Source organism: Stegostoma tigrinum, chromosome 43 (genome assembly GCF_030684315.1).
Source record: "Stegostoma tigrinum isolate sSteTig4 chromosome 43, sSteTig4.hap1, whole genome shotgun sequence".
In the NCBI taxonomy this organism is placed as follows: Eukaryota; Metazoa; Chordata; class Chondrichthyes; order Orectolobiformes; family Stegostomatidae; genus Stegostoma; species Stegostoma tigrinum.
In genome coordinates this window covers 14313194-14334764 of record NC_081396.1, presented here as the reverse complement: position 1 = coordinate 14334764, position 21571 = coordinate 14313194, and the positions used below count along the sequence as shown (strand labels likewise).

Below are 21571 nucleotides of genomic sequence, written 5' to 3'. Positions count from 1 at the left end.
CTAACGGTCAGAAAATTTCTCCCCCGGAGTTGAAGTGTCCACTATTCGGGGGCATGCATTTAAGCTGAGAGGGGGGGTAAGTTCAGAAGAGATGTGAGGGGCAAATATTTCACACTGAGCATGTTAAAAGTGTGGAATACATTGCCCGGGGTGGTAGTGGATGCAGATACGATGAAAGCATTTAAAAGGGTCTTTTAGTTAAGTGCACGAATATGCAAGGAATGGAGGACTATGGATCAAGGACAGGCAGAAAGGATTATTTCATTTGTTGTCATGTTTGGCCCAACATGGTGGGCGAAAGGGCACATTCCTGTTGCTGTCGTGTTCCAAGTTTTATGCTCACTTGTATCATGATTACAAATAGTAGGATTGGGAAGAATTTTTGAGAAGCGTTTGAGAACATTATTTCATGTAAGGACAAACGGGATAAGGATTAGGTGACACAGCACAAACAGATTTTGGAGCCCATGATGAATCATAGGGACCTCACAAGCACCAATGATCACAGGGATCTCAGGATCTTGATGTGTATGCCTGTGATCCCCCAATGTAATGGACGAGGACGTTGAAGTGGTTTGGAAGGCACATTGGATACTTGTCTTTATTAGACTTAATATTCAGTGATAGAGTTTCAGAATAGGCAGGGTATGTACAAAATGTTGGTTAGACCCAACAGTGAAGTCAACGATGAGAAAATACAGTGAGACTTGGACAACGATCAGGCTTGGCCTGATAAAGGATAAGTTACATTTGCACCATACAAGTGCTAAGCAGCAATTAGCTCCAACAAGAGAGAATATGACCATATCAAAAAAATTCCATGTCCTTACACTCACATCATCCTTACATTTTTTTTAAAATGTGCAAGTGCTATGCAAGCCATGCAAGGCTACGGGCCAGGTGTTGGAAATCAGGTTAGAACAATTCAGTGCTTGTCCTTGACTGTCACAGAATCCGTGAGCTTAAGAATGTATTTCTCCTGTATTGTAGACTACTGAGGTGCTTGGCTATCCACTAAACCAAGGTTAACACTGATCTAAAACTAAACTGGGTCAGTTATATAACCAGCAATAGCCAGGCCCATGGTACAAACCACCCTGCTGTGGGACAGGGTCAGGCAAATCCAAGTGAGCGAGCGTGGTTGGAGACTCATTCATTGGGGGCATAGATTCTGTCGCCACATTTGAGACACCAGGGCTGTGTGTTGCTTCCCTGGTGCCAAGGTCAAGGACATCTCTGAGTGGTTGCAACAAATTCTTAAGGTGGAGGGTGAGCAGCCAAAGGCCACCGTGCACGTTGGTACCAATGACATAGGCAGAAAGAGGGAAGACATCCTGCGGACTATGGACAAGGAGTTAGCAAAGAGGCTGAAAGGCAGGACCCAGAGGGTAATAATTTATGGGTTTCCATGAGTGCCACATGTTAGTGAGCCAAGTCATAGAAAGATAGGTGAGATGAATGCATGGTTAAGGAGCTGGCACAGGGGGCAGGGTTTCCGGCTCATGGATAATTGGGACCGTTTCTGAGCAAGGGTGACCTGTGCAAGAGGAATGGGAGGCAAGACGTTGTGAGCGGGACAGGACAGAGGGGACAAGTCGTTGTGAGCGGGTTACGACAGAGGGGACAAGTGCCTGTGAGCAGATCAGGAAGGAGGGGCAAGTCGCTGTCAGCAGGACTGGGCTGCGGGGAGCCAGCCGCAGCGAGCGGGTCAGGGCTGCGGGGGCCAAGTCCCCGTGAGCGGGTCAGGGCTGCGGGGGCCAAGTCCCCGTGAGCGCGACAGGGCTGCGGGGGCCAAGTCCCCGTGAGCGGGTCAGGGCTGCGGGGGCCGGTCCCCGTGAGCGGGTCAGGGCTGCGGGGGCCGGTCCCCGTGAGCGGGTCAGGGCTGCGGGGGCCGGTCCCCGTGAGCGGGTCAGGGCTGCGGGGGCCGGTCCCCGTGAGCGGGTCAGGGCTGCGGGGGCCGGTCCCCGTGAGCGGGTCAGGGCTGCGGGGGCCGGTCCCCGTGAGCGGGTCAGGGCTGCGGGGGCCGGTCCCCGTGAGCGGGTCAGGGCTGCGGGGGCCGGTCCCCGTGAGCGGGTCAGGGCTGCGGGGGCCGGTCCCGTGAGCGGGTCAGGGCTGCGGGGGCCGGTCCCCGTGAGCGGGTCAGGGCTGCGGGGGCCGGTCCCCGTGAGCGGGTCAGGGCTGCGGGGGCCGGTCCCCGTGAGCGGGTCAGGGCTGCGGGGGCCGGTCCCCGTGAGCGGGTCAGGGCTGCGGGGGCCGGTCCCCGTGAGCGGGTCAGGGCTGCGGCGGCCGGTCCCCGTGAGCGGGTCAGGGCTGCGGGGGCCGGTCCCCGTGAGCGGGTCAGGGCTGCGGGGGCCGGTCCCCGTGAGCGGGTCAGGGCTGCGGGGGCCGGTCCCCGTGAGCGGGTCAGGGCTGCGGGGGCCGGTCCCCGTGAGCGGGTCAGGGCTGCGGGGGGCCGGTCCCCGTGAGCGGGTCAGGGCTGCGGGGGCCGGTCCCCGTGAGCGGGTCAGGGCTGCGGGGGCCGGTCCCCGTGAGCGGGTCAGGGCTGCGGGGGCCGGTCCCCGTGAGCGGGTCAGGGCTGCGGGGGCCGGTCCCCGTGAGCGGGTCAGGGCTGCGGGGGCCGGTCCCCGTGAGCGGGTCAGGGCTGCGGGGGCCGGTCCCCGTGAGCGGGTCAGGGCTGCGGGGGCCCGTCCCCGTCAGCGGGTCAGGGCTGCGGGGGCCCGTCCCCGTGAGCGGGTCAGGGCTGCGGGGGCCCGTCCCCGTCAGCGGGTCAGGGCTGCGGGGGCCCGTCCCTGTCAGCGGGTCAGGGCTGCGGGGGCCAGTCCCTGTGAGCGGGTCAGGGCTGCGGGGGCCAGTCCCTGTGAGCGGGTCAGGGCTGCGGGGGCCAGTCCCTGTGAGCGGGTCAGGGCTGCTGCGTCAGGAGAGAGGGCGCAAGTCGCCGTGAGCGAGTCAGGACGGAAAGGGCAAGTCGCCGTGGACGCGTGAGGACTGCAGGGGCAAGAGGCTGTGAGGGGTTCAGGACAGCAGTGGCCAGAGGCTGGGGACGGGTAATGACAGAGGAGGCAAGTTGCTGTCAGTTGCTAAGTACTGCAGGGTCAAGTGGCTGTGCGCGGGTGAACACGGAGGGGGCAAGTGGCTGTGAGGAGGGGGGGGTGGCGGACGGTGGGGGGAATAGGACGTGGAGCAGGAGGGTGGGGGAAACGAGGAGTAGGAGGAAGGGTATGGTCCAAGATGGGGGGGTTGGGGGCGAAGGAGAAGGGTGGGGCGGGATGAAGGAGGAGGGGGGTGGGGCGGGAAGAAGGAGGAAGAGGGTCGGGGGGGGAAGGAGGGGGGAGGATGGTGGGGGAAGGGGGAGGAGGAGGAGGGTGGGTGGAGAGGAGGAGGAGGAGGAGGAGGAGGAGGAGGAGGGAGGGGGAGGGGGAGGGGGAGGGGGAGGGGAGGGGGAGGGGGAGGGGGGAGGGGGGGGGAGGGGGGGGGGGGTGGTCGGGGGCGGGGGGGAGGAGCGGGGGGAGAGATAATGGGAAATGCAGAGGCTGGAGAATCCAGTTTAACAAAGTGTGGAGCTGGATGAACACAGCAGGCCAAGCAGCATCTCAGGAGCACAAAAGCTGACGTTTCGGGCCCAGACACTCTATCACAGACGGGGATGGGGTGGGAATAGGGAGAGGGGGGAGGCGGACCCAAGATGGAGAGAAAACAAGCTTCAAAATCTCCCCTTCCCCACTGCATCCCAAAACCAGCTCAGCTCGTCCCCTCCCCCGACTGCATCCCAAAACCAGCTCAGCTCGTCCCCTCCCCCCACTGCATCCCAAAACCAGCTCAGCTCGTCCCCTCCCCCACTGCATCCCAAACCTCTTCTTCCTCTCACCCATCCCTCTGTCCCCACCTCAAGCCACACCTCCATTTCCTACCTCGACATCATCCTGCCATCCTCCCTGGACTGACCTATCCGCACCTGACCTCACCTCTTCTCTCCTCTCTACCTATCTTGTTTTATCTCCATCTTCGGTCCGCCTCTCCCTCTCTCCCGATTTATTCCAGCTCCCTCTCCCCATCCCCGTCTCTGAAGAAGGGTCTAGGCCCAAAACGTCAGCTTTTTGCTCCTGAGATGCTGCTTGGCCTGCTGTGTTCATCCAGCTCCACACTTTGTTCATGTGGATTCTCCAGCATCTGCAGTTCCCATATCTCTCCTCCTCCTCCTCCTCCTCCTCAACTCCTCCATTGCCCCCCAGCCCACTCCTCCTCCTTCCACCCCCCACCATCCTCCTGCTCCGTGATAACAAAGGAGGAGCAAGAGGAGGGTTGGGGGGGAAGGAGGAGGGTTGGGGGGGAAGGAGGAGGGTGGTGGGTGGGGGGAATGAGGAGGAGGGTAGGGGGTGGAAGGAGGGTGGTGGTACGGGGGGGAAAGGTGGGGGGTTGGGGGAATGAGGAGGAGGAGGGTGGGGGGTGGAAGGAGGAGGGGAGTCGGGGGTGGAAGGAGGAGGGGGGGTCGGGGAAAGGGGGGTTGCGGGGGGAAAGGAGGCGCGTTGGGGGGGGAAAGGAGGAGCGTTGGGGGGAGAAAGGAGGGGGGTTGTGCGGAAAGGAAGAGGAGGTTGGGGGGAAAGGAGGAGGAGGAGGAGGAGGGTGGGGGGGGTGGAAGGAGGAGGAGGGTGGGGGGTGGAAGGAGGAGGAGGGTGGGGGTGGAAGGAGGAGGAGGGTGGGGGGGGTGGAAGGAGGAGGAGGGTGGGGGGTGGAAGGAGGAGGAGGGTGGGGGGTGGAAGGAGGAGGAGGGTGGGGGTGGAAGGAGGAGGGGGGTAGGGGCTGGAAGGAGGAGGGGGGTAGGTGGTGGAAGGAGGAAGAGGAGGGTGGTGAGGGGGGAGGTGGAAGGTGGGGGGCAAAGGAGGTTGTGAGGAGGGTGGTGGGGAAAGGAAGAGGAGGTTGGGGGGTGGAAGGAGGAGGTGGTTGGGGGGTGGAAGGAGGAGGAGGGTGGGGGGGTGGAAGGAGGAGGAGGGTGGGGGGTGAAGGAAGAGGAGTGTGGGGGGGGGGCGGATGGAGGAAGAGGGTCAGGGGGGAGAAGGAGGAGGGTGGGTGGGGAGGAGGAGGAGGAGGGTGGGGTGTTTGAGAGTGGATCAGGACTGCAGGGGCCAGTCGCTGTGAGCAGGTCAGGACCGAGAGGGGAAGACGATGTGAGCAGGTCAGGGCTGCAGGGGGCAAGTCCCTGTGAGCAGGTCAGGGCTGCAGGGGGCAAGTCCCTGTGAGCAGGACAGGGCTGCAGGGGGACAGTCCCTGGGAGCGGGTCAGGGCGAGGTGGCAAATCGCTGTTAGCGGGTCAGGGCTGCGGAAGCCAGTCCCTGTGAGCGGGTCAGGGCTGTGGTGGCAATTAGCTGTCAGGGGGTGAGGGCTGTGGTGGCAATTAGCTGTCAGGGGGGTCAGGGTGCGGGGGCCAGTCCCTTTGAGGGGGTCAGGGCTGCGGTGTCAAATAGCTGCCCCCGAGCGCGGGCCGGGGCGGCGCGGGCCGGGGCCGCGGGGGCCGGCCCCCGGGCGCGGGCCGGGGCCGCGGGGGCCGGCCCCCGGGCGCGGGCCGGGGCCGCGGGGGCCGGCCCCCGAGCGCGGGCCGGGGCCGCGGGGGCGCCGGCCCCCGAGCGCGGGCCGGGGCCGCGGGGGGCAAGACCCTGTGAGCGGGTCAGGGCTGCCGGGGCCAGTCCCTGTGAGCGGGTCAGGGCTGCAGGGGCAACTGGCTCTGAGTGCGTCAGGAGAGAGGGGGCAATTCGCCGTGAGCGAGTCAGGACGGAAAGGGCAAGTCGCCGTGGACGGGTGAAGACTGCAGGGGCAAGAGGCTGTGAGGGGGTCAGGACAGCAGGGGCAAGAGGCTGGGGACGGGTAATGACAGAGGAGGCAAGTCGTTGTCAGTTGCTAAGTACTGCAGGGGCAAGTGGCTGTGCGCGGGTGAGGACGGAGGGGGCAAGTGGCTGTGAGGAGGAGGGGGTGGCGGAGGGTGGGGGGGAATAGGAGGAGGAGCAGGAGGGTGGGGGGGAAACGAGGAGTAGGAGGAAGGGTGGGGGGGGGGGAAGGAGTAGAAAGGGTGTGGTCAAAGGAGGGGGGGTTGGGGGGGGAAGGAGGAGGGTGGGGCGGGAAGTAGGAGGAGGGGGGTGGGGCGGGAAGAAGGAGGAAGAGGGTGGGGGTGGAAGAGGGTGGGGAAAAGGGGAGGATGGTGGGGGGAGGAGAGGAGGAGGAGGAGGAGGAGGAGGAGGAGGAGGAGGAGGAGGAGGAGGGTGGGGGGAGTGGAGGAGGAGGATGATGGTGGGTGGAGTGGAGGAGGATGGTGGGGGAGGAGGCTGAAGAGGAGGAGGAGGGTGGGTGGAGTGGAGGAGGAGGAGGAGGATGTGGGGAGTGGAGGAGGAGGAGGAGGAGGAGGAGGAGGAGGAGGAGGAGGAGGAGGAGGAGGAGGGTGGTGGGAGTGGAGGAGGAGGAGGAGGAGGAGGGTGGTGGTGGGAGTGGAGGAGGAGGAGGAGGAGGAGGAGGGTGGTGGGAGTGGAGGAGGAGGAGGAGGGTGGTGGGAGTGGAGGAGGAGGAGGAGGGTGGTGGGAGTGGAGGAGGAGGATGATGGTGGGTGGAGTGGAGGAGGATGGTGGGGAGGAGGCTGAAGAGGAGGAGGAGGGTGGGTGGAGTGGAGGAGGAGGAGGAGGATGTGGGGAGTGGAGGAGGAGGAGGAGGAGGAGGAGGAGGAGGAGGAGGAGGAGGAGGGTGGTGGGAGTGGAGGAGGAGGAGGAGGAGGAGGGTGGTGGTGGGAGTGGAGGAGGAGGAGGAGGAGGAGGAGGGTGGTGGGAGTGGAGGAGGAGGAGGAGGGTGGTGGGAGTGGAGGAGGAGGAGGAGGGTGGTGGGAGTGGAGGAGGAGGAGGGTGGTGGGAGTGGAGGAGGAGGAGGAGGAGGATGGTGGGAGTGGAGGAGGAGGAGGAGGAGGAGGAGGAGGGAGGGTGGTGGGAGTGGAGGAAGAGGAGGAGGAGGAGGAGGAGGAGGAGGAGGGTGGTGGGAGTGGAGGAAGAGGAGGGTGGTGGTGGGAGTGGAGGAAGAGGAGGAGGGTGGTGGGAGTGGAGGAAGAGGAGGAGGAGGAGGAGGAGGAGGAGGGTGGTGGGAGAGGAGGAGGAGGGTGGTGGAGTGGAGGAGGAGGAGGAGGGTGGTGGGAGTGGAGGAGGAGGAGGAGGGTGGTGGGAGTGGAGGAGGAGGAGGAGGAGGAGGGTGGTGGAGTGGAGGAAGAGGAGGAGGGTGGTGGGAGTGGAGGAAGAGGAGGAGGAAGAGGAGGGTGGTGGGAGTGGAGGAAGAGGAGGAGAGTGGTAGGAGTGGAGGAGGAGGAGGCGGGAGAGGGAGAGGGTAAGGAGGAGGATGAGGAGGAGGAGGAGGAGGAGGATGAGGAGGAGGAGGAGGAGGGTGGTCGGGGGGAGGAGGAGGCGGGGGGGGTGGGGGAGAGATAATGCGAACTGCAGATGCTGGAGAATCCACGTTAACAAAGTGTGGAGCTGGATGAACACAACAGGCCAAGCAGCATCTCAGGAGCACAAAAGCTGACGTTTCGGGCCCAGCCCCTCTATCACAGACGGGGATGGGGTGGGGGAACTGGAATAAATAGGGAGGGGGGGAGGCGGACCGAAGATGGAGAGAAAACAAGCTTCAAAATCTCCCCTTCCCCCACTGCATCCCAAAACCAGCTCAGCTCGTCCCCTCCCCCCACTACATCCCAAAACCAGCAGCTCAGCTCGTCCCCTCCCCCCACTGAATCCCAAAACCAGCTCAGCTCGTCCCCTCCCCCCACTGCATCCCAACCCTGTCCTTCCTCTCACCCATCTCTCTGTCCCACCTCTAGCCACACCTCCATTTCCTACCTCTCCCTCATCCTGCCTCCTTGACCTATCCATCTTCCCTGGACTGACCTATCCTCACCCGACCTCACCTGTACTCTACCTATCTTGTTTTCTCTCCATCTTCAGTCCGCCTCTCCCTCTTTATTCCAGTTCCCTCTCCCCATCCCCGTCTCTGATGAAGGGTCTAGGCCCGAAACGTCAGCTTTTTGCTCCTGAGATGCTGCTTGGCCTGCTGTGTTCATCCAGCTCCACACTTTGTTCACGTGGATTCTCCAGCATCTGCAGTTCCCCTTATCTCTCGTCCTCCGCCTCCTCCATTGCCCCCGAGCCCACTCCTCCTCCTTCCACCCCGTGATAACAAAGGAGGAGCAAGAGGAGGGTGGAGGGGGGGAGGAGGAGGGTGGTGGGGGGAAAGGAGGAGGAGGAGGGTGGGGAGGAGAAGGAGGAGGGTTGAGGGGAATGAGGAGGGGGTAGGGGCTGGAAGGAGGAGGAGGGTGGGGGGAGAAAGAGGAGGGAGGAGGGTGCTGAGGGGGGAGGTGGAGGGTGGGGGCAAAGGAGGTGTGGAGAAGGGTGGGGGGATGGAAGGAGGAGGAGGGTGTTGGGGGGGGGGGTGGGGAAGGAGGAGGGTGTTGGGGGGGGGTGGGGGAAGGAGGAGGGTGTTGGGGGGGGTGGGGGGAAGGAGGAGGGTGTTGGGGGGGGGTGGGGGAAGGAGGAGGGTGTTGGGGGGGGTGGGGGAAGGAGGAGGGTGTTGGGGGGGGTGGGGGAAGGAGGAGGAGGGTGGGCGGGGTGGTTGAGAGCGGGACGGGGCGGCGGGGGGCAGGCCCCCGTCAGCGGGACGGGGCGGCGGGGGGGCAGGCCCCCGTCAGCGGGACGGGGCGGCGGGGGGCAGGCCCCCGTCAGCGGGACGGGGCGGCGGGGGGCAGGCCCCCGTCAGCGGGACGGGGCGGCGGGGGGCAGGCCCCCGTCAGCGGGACGGGGCGGCGGGGGGCAGGCCCCCGTCAGCGGGACGGGGCGGCGGGGGGGCAAGTCCCTGTGAGCGGGAGAGGACTGCAGGGGCCCAGTCGTCAGCAGATGTACTCTCTGAGTAACTACACTGTTTTGAAGGCGAGAGGTCCAATGATATCATTAAGCCCCCCTTGTTTTTGTATTGTCTACTTCTGACATATGCGCAAATGGACAACCTCACTCTCCTGCAAAGCTGCAGAATGAATAATGCTGCAATATTTGTCAACTCCCAAATGGGCATTGATACATTCGTCAATCTCACATCAATAAACTTACCTCAAGGTTCTCGCCTTCTAGAACTGTTTGTACTAGTAAATAACTCAAGCGAGGATGTTTGGCAAAGTGTTTCTTTGATCTGAACTTATTTTTAAGCACCTTGCTGAAATCACGCACATCTTCACCTGACGTTGTCTAAAAATGTAAAGTAAATCAAATTTAGTTCAGAATTAATAATGAAACAATCTACTCAACTCACTCTATAACCCACGCTTTCCCTGCTAAATGTCTTTGAAGGTGTAAAATTAAAGAGTCTGCAATTCTGAGGGAAAAAGTCGTTATCTTTCTGGAAGATTATGATAAAGGTCAGGTATGTCTAAATGTGAGTTTCGAACAATTAAGCTTGAGTTTCATACAGTCGTACAGCATGAAAAAAGATCCTTTGGTCCAACCAGTCTATGCTGATCACAATCCCAAACTCAACTAGTTCCACCTGCCTGTGCTTGGCCCATATCTCTCCAAGCATTTCTATCATCTTTCTATCTTCTGGCTACAACATCACCTGAACAGAATTCTCCATCTTGTGGTCAAATACTAAAACTACACAATTAAGAAATTTCAAATGATATACAGATCCAGGATTCACATTAGCGGCCTTTCTGGTTGAATTGCTAATTATTTTAACAATAGTGCATTTTTTGTCCAATTATACCATGTATAATTACTGATCCAAAATTCATCTCATTGGGTTTCATTTTTTTGCTTTTTTGTATTGAATCAAAGATGAGATCAATACATTGGTGAGAAATTATCTTGGTTTGCAGATTCAAAGTCACTATAATCCCAGACGGGACCACAGGACTGCTCTCACAGTAGACAGAGAGATAACTGGAGGTGGTTTAAATTGAAGGTTGCCACACCTCAGATGAGGAGACAGGTTGAGAAGGAGACTCCTTCATAGTAACTTCAGACGGTGTAGGATTTCATGCTGTTGGTATCACTCTGAATTACAAACCAGCCAACTGATCTAACTGGCTCCCAGGCAAAATATACAATCAGTTTGGGTAGAGATATGAACACCAAAGGAAAGTCGTCACAGCTGTGACAGTTTCAGATTCATATATCCCCTGACAGAAGATACAGGCCAGGAGAGCATACAGTCTATAGACTAAGAGGTAATCGGATCTTGTAAGAAAGATGTTACAATAAACTGTGAATCCAATTGGCACAGGTAGCCTGGAGGATTCTTTTTATATTCACGGGATGTGGATGTTGCTGGCTAAGCCCAATTATGAGGAACGGATGGCTGGAGGGAGGAATGGATGGCTGGAGGAGGCGCGGGGGGGGAAAGGAGCAGGGCGAGGGGGGGTGGGGGGAAGAGCAGGACGGGGGGGGGGAAGAGCAGGACGGGGGGGGGGGAAGAGCAGGACGGGGGGGGGGAAGAGCAGGACGGGGGGGGGGAAGAGCAGGACGGGGGGGGGGGAGAGAGCAGGACGGGGGGGGGGAGAGAGCAGGACGGGGGGGGGGAAGGAGCAGGACGGGGGGGGGGAAGGAGCAGGACGGGGGGGGGAAGGAGCAGGACGGGGGGGGGGAAGGAGCAGGACGGGGGGGGGGAAGGAGCAGGACGGGGGGGGGAAGGAGCAGGACGGGGGGGGGAAGGAGCAGGACGGGGGGGGGGAAGGAGCAGGGCAAAGGGGGGGGGAAGGAGCAGGGCGAAGGGGGGGGGGAAGGAGCAGGGCGAAGGGGGGGGGGAAGGAGCAGGGCGAAGGGGGGGGGAAGGAGCAGGGCGAAGGGGGGGGGAAGGAGCAGGGCGAAGGGGGGGGGGAAGGAGCAGGGCGAAGGGGGGGGGAAGGAGCAGGGCGAAGGGGGGGGGGGAAGGAGCAGGGCGAAGGGGGGGGGAAGGAGCAGGGCGAAGGGGGGGGGAAGGAGCAGGGCGAAGGGGGGGTGAAGGAGCAGGGCGAAGGGGGGGTGAAGGAGCAGGGCGAAGGGGGGGTGAAGGAGCAGGGCGAAGGGGGGGTGAAGGAGCAGGGCGAAGGGGGGGTGAAGGAGCAGGGCGAAGGGGGGGGAAGGAGCAGGGCGAAGGGGGGGGAAGGAGCAGGGCGAAGGGGGGGGGAAGGAGCAGGGCGAAGGGGGGGGAAGGAGCAGGGCGAAGGGGGGGGGAAGGAGCAGGGCGAAGTGGGGGGGAAGGAGCAGGGCGAAGTGGGGGGGAAGGAGCAGGGCGAAGGGGGGGGGAAGGAGCAGGGCGAAGGGGGGGGAAGGAGCAGGGCAAAGGGGGGGGGAAGGAGCAGGGCGAAGGGGGGGGGAAGGAGCAGGGCGAAGGGGGGGGGGAAGGAGCAGGGCGAAGGGGGGGGGAAGGAGCAGGGCGAAGGGGGGGGGGAAGGAGCAGGGCGAAGGGGGGGGAAGGAGCAGGGCAAAGGGGGGGGGAAGGAGCAGGGCAAAGGGGGGGGGAAGGAGCAGGGCGAGGGGGGGGGGGGAATGGAGATGAACACAGCAGACCGGCTGACATCACCTCTACACCCAGAACATTCAGACCCTTTAGAAGCGTTTCTCCCTGCGACTCCTGAAACAGACTCTCGCAGCCATGCGCCGGCACCTCCACACACTGTAATCCAGCCCCAGCTCAGAGCCTCCCTCTCCCAGACCTGCACAGGACCCCTGCTGTTTTTTATCCGCCGCAGGATCCACAGACTGAACACCCAGTTCCACTCAGCTTTACTGGACACCAAAAATCCTACGTACAACCAACTCACGGGTCCCTGCCTCCCACAAGAGGAGTCCTGCGCCTCCCAAATCCCGAGTCTGTACCTGCCCCGCCGCCATTGACCATGAAGACACGGCCGGAGACCCCACCGATGACGTCACATCCGCCTCCGCCGGCCACACCACTTGCGGAACCGCTGCTGCAATCACCACCTCCACTTCCAGGTACAACACCTCACACACCGCCCTCCCCGATCCTCCAACCGCCGACAGAACCCCGCCCACGGCCGACGACATCTTCGCTCCGCCCACAACCTCTTCAGCCAGCAACCCCAGAGGAGACAGCCACACTGAGCCCTGCCGCATGTTCACCTTCCCCCCAGACCTCCCACTGACTGAGGACGAACGGTCAGTCCTCAGTGAGGGGCTCACCTTTGTCCCCCTACAACGAAACATCAACCAACACCAGTCACGATTGGACATAGAGCAGTTTTTCCACCGTCTTTGCCTCCATGCCTCCTTCTTCAACCGGGAGCCTAACCCTCCCTCCACTGACGCCTTCACCCTCTTCCAACACAAGTCCGCCTCCGGGACACCACCCCCAGGCCTCCTACGCTCCCTCGCCCTCTTCATCTCCAACTGCCATCGAGACATTAACCACCTCAGCCTCTCCACCCCTCTCACCCACTCCAACCTCTTCCCCGCAGAACGGGCAGCCCTCCGCTCCCTCCGCTCCAACCCCAACCTCACCCTCAAACCCGCAGACAAGGGTGGCGCAGTGGTAGTATGGCGCACTGACCTCTACATCGCCGAGGGCAGACGCCAACTCTCCGACACCACCTCCTACCGCCCCCTCGATCATGACCCGAGCACCAAACCATCATCTCCAACACCGTTCATGACCTCATCACCTCAGGGGACCTCCCACCCACCGCCTCCAACCTCATTGTTCCCCAACCCCGCACGGCCCGTTTCTATCTCCTTCCCAACATCCACAAACCTGCCTGCCCTGGTCGACCCATCGTCTCAGCCTGTTCCTGCCCCACCGAACTCATCTCCACCTATCTGGACTCCATTTTCTCCCCTGTGGTGCAGGAACACCCTACCTACGTCCGTGACACCACCCACTCCCTCCACCTCCTCCAGGACTTCCAATTCCCTGGCCCCCAACACCTCATCTTCACCATGGACGTCCAGTCCCTATACACCTGCATTCCGCACGCAGATGGTCTCCATGCCCTCCGCTTCTTCCTGTCCCGCAGGCCCGACCAGTCCCCCTCCACCGACACCCTCATCCGTCTCGCCGAACTCGTCCTCACCCTCAACAACTTCTCTTTTGACTCCTCCCACTTCCTACAGACTAAGGGGGTGGCCATGGGCACCCGCATGGGCCCCAGCTACGCCTGCCTCTTTGTAGGTTACGTGGAACAGCCCCTCTTCCGCACCTACACAGGCCCCAAACCCCACCTCTTCCTCCGGTACATTGATGACTGTATCGGCGCCGCCTCTTGCTCCCCAGAGGAGCTCGAACAGTTCATCCACTTCACCAACACCTTCCACCCCAACCTTCAGTTCACCTGGGCCATCTCTAGCACATCCCTCACCTTCCTGGACCTCTCAGTCTCCATCTCAGGCAACCAGCTTGTAACTCATGTCCATTTCAAGCACACCGACTCCCACAGCTACCTATAATACACCTCCTCCCACCCACCCTCCTGGAAAAATTCCATCCCATATTCCCAATTCCTCCGCCTCCGCCGCATCTGCTCCCACGATAAGACATTCCACTCCCGCACATCCCAGATGTCCAAGTTCTTCAAGGACCGCAACTTTCCCCCACAGTGATCGAGAACGCCCTTGACCGCGTCTCCCGTATTTCCCGCAACACATCCCTCACACCCCGCCCCCGCCACAAACGCCCAAAGAGGATCCCCCTCATTCTCACACACCACCCCACCAACCTCCGGATGCAACGCATCATCCTCCGACACTTCCGCCATCTACAATCCGACCCCACCACCCAAGACATTTTTCCATCCCCACCCCTGTCTGCCTTCCGGAGAGACCACTCTCTCCGTGACTCCCTTGTTCGCTCCACACTGCCCTCCAACCCCACCACACCCGGCACCTTCCCCTGCAATGGCAGGAAATGCTACACTTGCCCCCACACCTCCTCCCTCACCCCTATCCCAGGCCCCAAGATGACATTCCACATTAAGCAGAGGTTCATCTGCACATCTGCCAATGTGGTATACTGCATCCACTGTACCCGGTGTGGCTTCCTCTACATTGGGGAAACCAAGCGGAGGCTTGGGAACCGTTTTGCAGAACACCTCCGCTCAGTTCGCAACAAACAACTGCACCTCCCAGTCGCAATCCATTTCCACTCCCCCTCCCATTCTTCAGATGACATGTCCATCATGGGCCTCCTGCAGTGCCACAATGATGCCACCCGAAGGTTGCACGAACAGCAACTCATTTTCCGCCTGGGAACCCTGCAGCCTAATGGTATCAATGTGGACTTCACCAGTTTCAAAATCTCCCCTTCCCCAACCACAGCCCTAAACCAGCCCAGTTTGTCCCCTCCCCCCACTGCACCACACAACCAGCCCAGCTCTTCCCCTCCACCCACTGCATCCCAAAACCAGTCCAACCTGTCTCTGCCTCCCTAACCTGTTCTTCCTCTCACCCATCCCTTCCTCCCACCCCAAGCCGCACCCCCATCTACCTACTAACCTCATCCCACCTCCTTGACCTGTCCGTCTTCCCTGGACTGACCTCTCCCCTCCCTACCTCCCAGCCTATAGTCTCTCCACCTATCTTCTTTTCTCTCCATCTTCGGTCCGCCTCCCCCTCTCTCCCTATTTATTCCAGAACCCTCACCCCATCCCCGTCTCTGATGAAGGGTCCAGGCCCGAAACGTCAGCTTTTGTGCTCCTGAGATGCTGCTTGGCCTGCTGTGTTCATCCAGCCTCACATTTTATTATCTTGGATTCTCCAGCATCTGCAGTTCCCATCATCTCTGACATCAGCTTCCCTGCGTCTCTGATGCTGCTTGTCCTGCTGTGTTCATCCACATCAACATCTTGTTACCCCCCATTCTCTTTTGTTTGTGTTTTCTTGCTCTTCCTCCCTCCCTCTGATTCTCACCCCCTCTCTCACCTCTGCTGGCTCTAATTTCACTCCCTTGTCATGTTCCCTTATTTCCATCTTTCTGTCCCTTCTCTCTCTCTCTCCGCCCACAAACTCACTCTGGCTTTATTCACAGGGGAGAGAGTACAAGAGGAAAGGAAACCAAAGCACGCAGCGCCTTCGGCTGAGAGAGAAATGAAGAACTGCCGGAGATTTTCCAAACCCTGACACAGGGGTTGCCTCTCTCTCTCTCTCGACAGTCTCTGCGACTGCCCCATCAAACCCCACACCCATTCCCGTCCCATGGTGTCTCTCCACAAACCCACCTCCGGGTGGAAATGCAAACACAAGTTGCTGGAAATGCTCAGCATCTGTGAAGAAAAAGTCCCGAGGTCGCGTTTTGGGTGCGATGACCCTTTCCCTCCGAGCTCCGGCTGCAAATGCTCCAGCCTCTGAGACAGGGTCCCCTTGAGGTCGGAGAGCTGCGGCTCCATCTCGGCTGTTCGCTTGTCATCAGGAGCTCCCCTCAGCCCCAGGAAGGGGTATGATCACCCCCTAACCTTATACTGACAGTGGTTGTGTCCTTCCCTCATCCCCGGGAGCCCCTCCTGCCTTCTCACCTTGTCGCCGGGGTGCTATTTGACTACAGAGGGCTGTGCGATAAAGAACCTACTTCCCACAGCAGCAGGGGGAGGGGGCATCCCTTCGCTCCTAAAACACCTCCTCCCATCCAATCGTGTGGCAATGGCTGTTCGGCTGCAGAAAGCGGCGCTGCCCGTGACCCCAAACCTCCCTACAACACCCCTCTCCTAATCCGACCCTTTTGCAGTAGCTGTAGGCCACTCAGTCACTGGGCTGTACAATAGTGACTCTCCCCATGTCCACTCACTTCCAGGACGGCTATCGTCCAACCCCGACCCCATCCCATCCGCCTCCTTCCCTTTACCATGTAGTACGAGAGCTGCAGGCTGGTCGGCTACGGAAACCCGCGCAAGGCTGAATAACAGACACCCTCCCAATGTCCCCAGCCTTCCCCTCACCCGGGGAGGGGAATTCTCACCCCCAAAACATCCATTCCCAACACCTCGCTTTGGGATAGGAGCGGCGCAGGATGTGAAACAGGGACCGTGCTCATGTCCCCAATCCTCCCTTCACCCCAAACCACCACCCGCAGCTTACCTTGCAGTAGGAGATAGTTGTAGGCTGCTCAGCTACGGAGGGCGTCGCGGACCCGTGGCCGGGTGCTCGGGCTCGGTGCCAGGCAGCTGTGCCCAGGTGCCGGGCGAAGAGGCCTTCTCCCACCTCGGATCCCCACTCCCAGCACAGGCGGTGCAGGGCCGAGCCACTGAGCAGCGAGCGCTCCAGCAGCCCGGATGCCTGCGCCCAGCCCGGTGGTCATGCTGGAGGCCGCTGGAGAACAGGAGGTTGTAGGGGTACGGGAGCGTGGTGCGATGATCCCCGCTGCCGAACAGCTGGGTCCTCAGAACCCTCCCGGGAAAAGGGATCCAGATAGCGGACTCGTCGCCGAGGGAGAGGGGGGGAAAGGCGTGAGTAGGAACAGGAGAGGAAGAGGATTTACTGAGAGGGAGAAAGAGACAGACTCTGTGTGTGTGTGTGTGTGTGTGTGTGTGTGTGTTTGTGTGTGTGAGAGAGAGAGAGGGGATTAGAAATGCAGTCTGATTGCGGATGGGTTGGGTTTAAATAGAGATTTTTAAACTTCGTTCAAAAAAACTCACAACGCTCCCTGCAGAGCGGGTGGAGAGGCTCGGATAGAGAGGAAGAGAGAGACGGGGGGGCGGGGGAGAGGGGACAGAGAGAGGTTCACAGGGAGAGACGGAGAGACAGGGGAGAGAGAACGGCAGAAGCACACACAGAGGGAGCCAGATACAAGACGAGAGATGGAGAGGGGCGCACACATAGACCAAAGAGACAGAGTGAGAGAGGAGAGAGACAGAAGTGCACAGCGAGGTGGCAGAGACAAGACGACAGAGAGAGACAGAGACATAGAGTGAGGCACACACAGAGAGATGGAGAGACAGAGATTGTGTGTGTGGCGGGGGGTGGGTTTGGAGAAAATGGGAGAGAGAGACACAGAGTCGTAGAGTTGTACAGCAGGGAAACAGACCCTTCAGTCCAACTCCTCCAGGCCGACCAGACACCGTAACTGACTAGTTCTGTTTGCCAGCCTGGAGCCCATATCCCTCCAGCCCCTTCCTATTCATGTGTCCCTGCAGGTGACTTCTAAATACTGTGAGTATAACAGCCTCTGTCACTCCTCTGGCAGTTCATGCCACACACAAACTACACTCGGGAGAACACGTTGGCGCCAAATCCCCCTCCCATCCTCTGAGAAAAGGAACTGGAAATGACATCACCAACCCAAGGAAACCGGAACACTTAAAGAGAAGGCGGGACCTAACTCCAGCGCTTTCCCGGATGCTCCCTGAAGATTTTACCCGGAATGGTGCCGAAACGTCTGCAAACTAACCTTCCAGCTCAGTGAGCAATCTGACATCCAGAACCTCAACCCTGAGCTACAAATCTTCTCAAAACTCGATAATGCTTTGCCACTTGATGAACAGATGCATCCTTTTTTTCAAAAAAATAAACTTTTTTTGCTGGATGTATGACTGACTGACCAGCGTTTATTGTCCTTCCGAAACTGAGCCTTGGGAGCTCTGCAGACCAATGCTATCAACGTGGATTTCACAAGCATCAAAATCTCCCCTCCCACCACTGCATCCCAAAACCAGCCCAGCTCGTCCCCTAATCTGTTCTTCCTCTGACCGATCCCCTCCTCCCAGCTCAAGCCAAACCCCCATTCCCTACCTACTAACCTCTTCCCGCCCCCTTGACCTGTCCGTCCTCCCCAGACTGACCTATCCCCTCCCTACCTCCACACCCACACTCACCTCTACTGGCTTCATGTCCGCCCCTTTTACTTAAGACCAGAAGACATCGGAGTGGAAGTACGGCCATTCGGCCCATCAAGTCCACTCCACCATTTAAATCATGGCTCAGGGGCATTTCAACTCCACTTCCCTGAACTCTCCCCGTTGCCCTTGATTCCTCGTGAGATCAAGAATTAGTCGATCTCTGCCTCGAAGGCATCCAACGTCCTGGCCCCGACTGCACTCCGTGGCAATGATTTCCACAAGCCCGCCACTCTCTGGCTTTACAAATGTCATCTCATTTCCGTTTCAAATTTACCCCCTCTAATTTTAAGGCTGTGCCCACGGGTCCTAGTCTCCCGGCCTCACGGAAACAACTTCCTAGCGTCCACCCCTTCCGAGGCAGACATTATGTTGTAAGTTTCTATTAGATCTCCCCTCAACCTTCTAAACTCTGATGAGTGCAATCCCAGGATCCTTAGCCGTTCATCACACGTCAAACCTACCACTCCAGGGATCATCCGTGTGAATCTCCGCTGGACACGCTCCAGGGCTAGTATGTCCTTTCTGAGGTGTGGGGCTCAAAATTGGACACGGTATTCTAAATGGGGCCTAACTAGAGCTTTATAAAGCCTCAGAAGCACATCGCTGCTTTTATATTCCAACCCTCTTGCGATAAAGGACAACATTACATTCGCTTTCTTAATTACGGACTCTACCTGCAAGTTAACCTGGAGAGAATCCTGGACCAACACTTGTAGATTCCTTTGTACTTGAGCTTTACGAATTTTCTCACCATTTAGAAATTAGTCCATGCCCGTATTCTTTTAACCAAAGTGCAAAACCCCACATTTACTCACATTGAATTTCATCAGCCATTTCCTGGACCACTCTCCTAAACTGTCTAACTCTTTCTGCTGCCTCTCCACCTCCTCAGTACTACCTGCCGGTCCACCTATCTTCGTATCATCGGAAAACTTCGCCAGAATGACCCTGCTCCCTTCATCCAGATCATCAATACATAAGGTGAACAGCTGCGGCCCCGACACTGAAACCTGCGACACCAATCGTCACCGGTTGCCATGCCGAAAAACAGCCTTTTATCCCAACTCTCTGCCTTCTATCAGACAGCCAATCCTCAATCCAAGCCAGTAGCTCATCTCGAACACCATGGGCCCTCACCATGCTCAGCAGCCTCCCGTGAGACACTTATGTAAGGCCTTTTGGAAGTCTGGATAGATAACATCCACTGGGTTTCCCTGGGCTAACATACTTGTTACCTCTTCAAAGAATTCTAACAGGTTTGGCAGGCACGACCTCCCCTTACTACATCCATGCTGACTTGTTCTAATCTGACCCTGCACTTCCAGGAATTTCAAAATCTCATCCTTGACAATGATTCAAGAATTTTATCAACTACCGAGGTCAGGTTAATCGGCCTGTAATTTTCCACCTTTTGCCTTGATCCTTTCTTAAACAAGGGGGTTACAACTGCAATTTTCCAATCATCTGGGACTTACCCTGACTCCAGGGACTTTTGAAAGATCACATCCAAAGCCTCTGCTATTTCCTCAGCCACCTTCCTCAGAACTCTAGGATGTAGCCCTTCGGGGCCAGGAGATTTAGCAATTTTTAGACCTTTTAGCTTTTCGAGCACTTTCTCTTTTGTAATGCCTACCATACTCAACTGTGCCCCCTGACTCTCCCTAAGTGTTGGCATACTACTCATGTCTTCCACTGTGAAGACTGATGCAAAGTACTTATTAAGTCCGTCAGCTACTTCCTTATCTCCCATCACTCGCCTTCCAGCATCAATTTGGAGCGACCCATTGTCTACTTTTGCCTCATGTTTGTTTCTTATGTATTGAAAGAAGCTTTCACTGTGATTTCTAATACGACTAGCTAGCCTACCTTCATATTTGATCCTCTCCTTCCTTATTGCTCGTCTGTCTCCTCTGCACCTATCTTCCCCTCTGTCCATCTTCAATCTGCCTTCCCCCTCTCCCTGTTTATTTCAGAACTGTCTCCTCCTCCCTCTTTTCTGATGAAGGGTCTCAGCCCGAAATGTCAGCTTTTGTGTTCCTGAGATGCGTGGAGGACATTCATCAGGATGTTCTGAGGGGGGTGAAGCATTTGAACTCGATGGACAGTCTGGATAAGTTTGAGATAACAGGAACTGTCAATGCTGGAGTCTGAGATAACACAGCGTGGAGCTGGAGGAACACTGCAGGCCAGGCAGCATCACTGTTTTATCTGGATAAGGTTGGCTTGTTTTCTTCCGAATAGAGAAGGTTGAAGAAGGTCCTGAAAAAATGGTCTGCATTCTGATGGGTCTAGGCGAGGGAAGCAGAACGACCATTCATGGGGTGGGAGGTTGGGGGGGGGGGTGGGGGAGAGCGGGGGGGAAGAGATACATACATTTAAGCTAAAAGGCTCAGAAGTTCCTACTATCTCTTGAGGAAACTTACTTGTTTTTGCACCCAAACTGTGGTGAGAATGTGGAACGCACCGACTGTGTGGGTGGTAGAGTCAGAAACCATGATAACATTTAACAAGTCTTTGATTGGGCATTTGCGATGCCAAGGCATACAAGGCTCTGGGTCGAGTGCTGGGAAATGTGATGAGAATAGTTCGGGACTTGCATCTTGTGAGGGCACATACAATTTGCTGAAGGGTCTGTTCCATTGCCATAGCACTCTATTATGCTGTCCCTCAATGATCCTGTGACAACTAAGTGAAGGTTTACAGAAACAGGTACTTTTCAAGGACAATGCCAAGAGGAAAAGTGATGCGCAGGCAAAGTGCATGTAAGAATTTAACCAAGGATTAACACCATTGAAGAACTGGAATTTGTGCCAATGCACCAAACCTGCAGATGAAAATGCAGTGTCCAGTTTGATTGCAAACTGCAACAACCACCAGTTAGTAACATGATCAATGGAAATATCTGAATGCCTGCTGTTGTGATCTCAAGCATTTACCTGCGTCGAGTGAAATCCACCACCACAGTTCTGTTGCATCGTTAGCCACCTCGCAATCGGTGTTGCATAGTCAATATCATTCCTTGACAATGCTTGAAGCAAGGCATAAGCAGTGGTTTCCACAGTCATCGCAAAAGCCTGTGCTGCTTCAATTGGATACGGCTTCTCGTCCTCCAACAATGGAGGCTTTCCAGTTACCAACATCAGAATCTGTCATTTGTTAAAGGGATTAGCTGAGAATAAAGTTTACATCATATAGATTTTTGTTTGCATTTCACCAACACAACAATGGTTTTGCTGGTCAAGATCCAGCATTATCTCACCACTGATGTCTATAACATTCTCCATACTTCCCGCTCAGTGATGGGTCCTTTTGTTTGGGAAAAATAGGCACCTTCGAATGCAAATGAATCAAGATGAGCTTTAGTTTCTCATCAGGCTACATGGCAGTTATTACAAGATGTTATGAACAAAAGGTGAAGGAGCAGATGAAACCATTCATAGCATCAGTCTGGATGATCTTCTTGCCCTCATCCTGAGGAGGCATCACAGATCTTAACTGACACGCAATTCAAGTTATTTCATGCAATGACAAGACTGAATGTTCCGGACACTGCAAATGCCATGGCACCTGGCAGCATCCCACAAACTGTATTGGAACAATGTGCCCCAACGTCACCACACCAACAGTAAATGTTTTCCAGTACATTTTTAAACACTTGCAACACTCACATTTCAGAGAAAGATGACCTATCACGCAATCGGCAGACAAATTGTCCTGACCAATTATGACCTCAATGTATTCTCAATCATC

At 57.8% G+C, this 21571-nt stretch overlaps 1 protein-coding gene across 1 annotated transcript in view; it reads right to left on the bottom strand.

The window, feature by feature from the left end:
* Positions 1-21571, bottom strand: part of LOC132206755 (uncharacterized) — a 184450-nt gene that overhangs the window by 40689 nt on the left and 122190 nt on the right. The window contains exons 5-6 of the mRNA XM_059641708.1: positions 20758-20967; positions 9114-9248 (exon numbers count right to left, since the gene is read on the bottom strand). Coding sequence (XP_059497691.1) covers positions 9114-9248; positions 20758-20961 — 339 coding nt within the window. The 5' untranslated portion in view covers positions 20962-20967. The remainder of the gene's footprint in view (positions 1-9113; positions 9249-20757; positions 20968-21571) is intronic.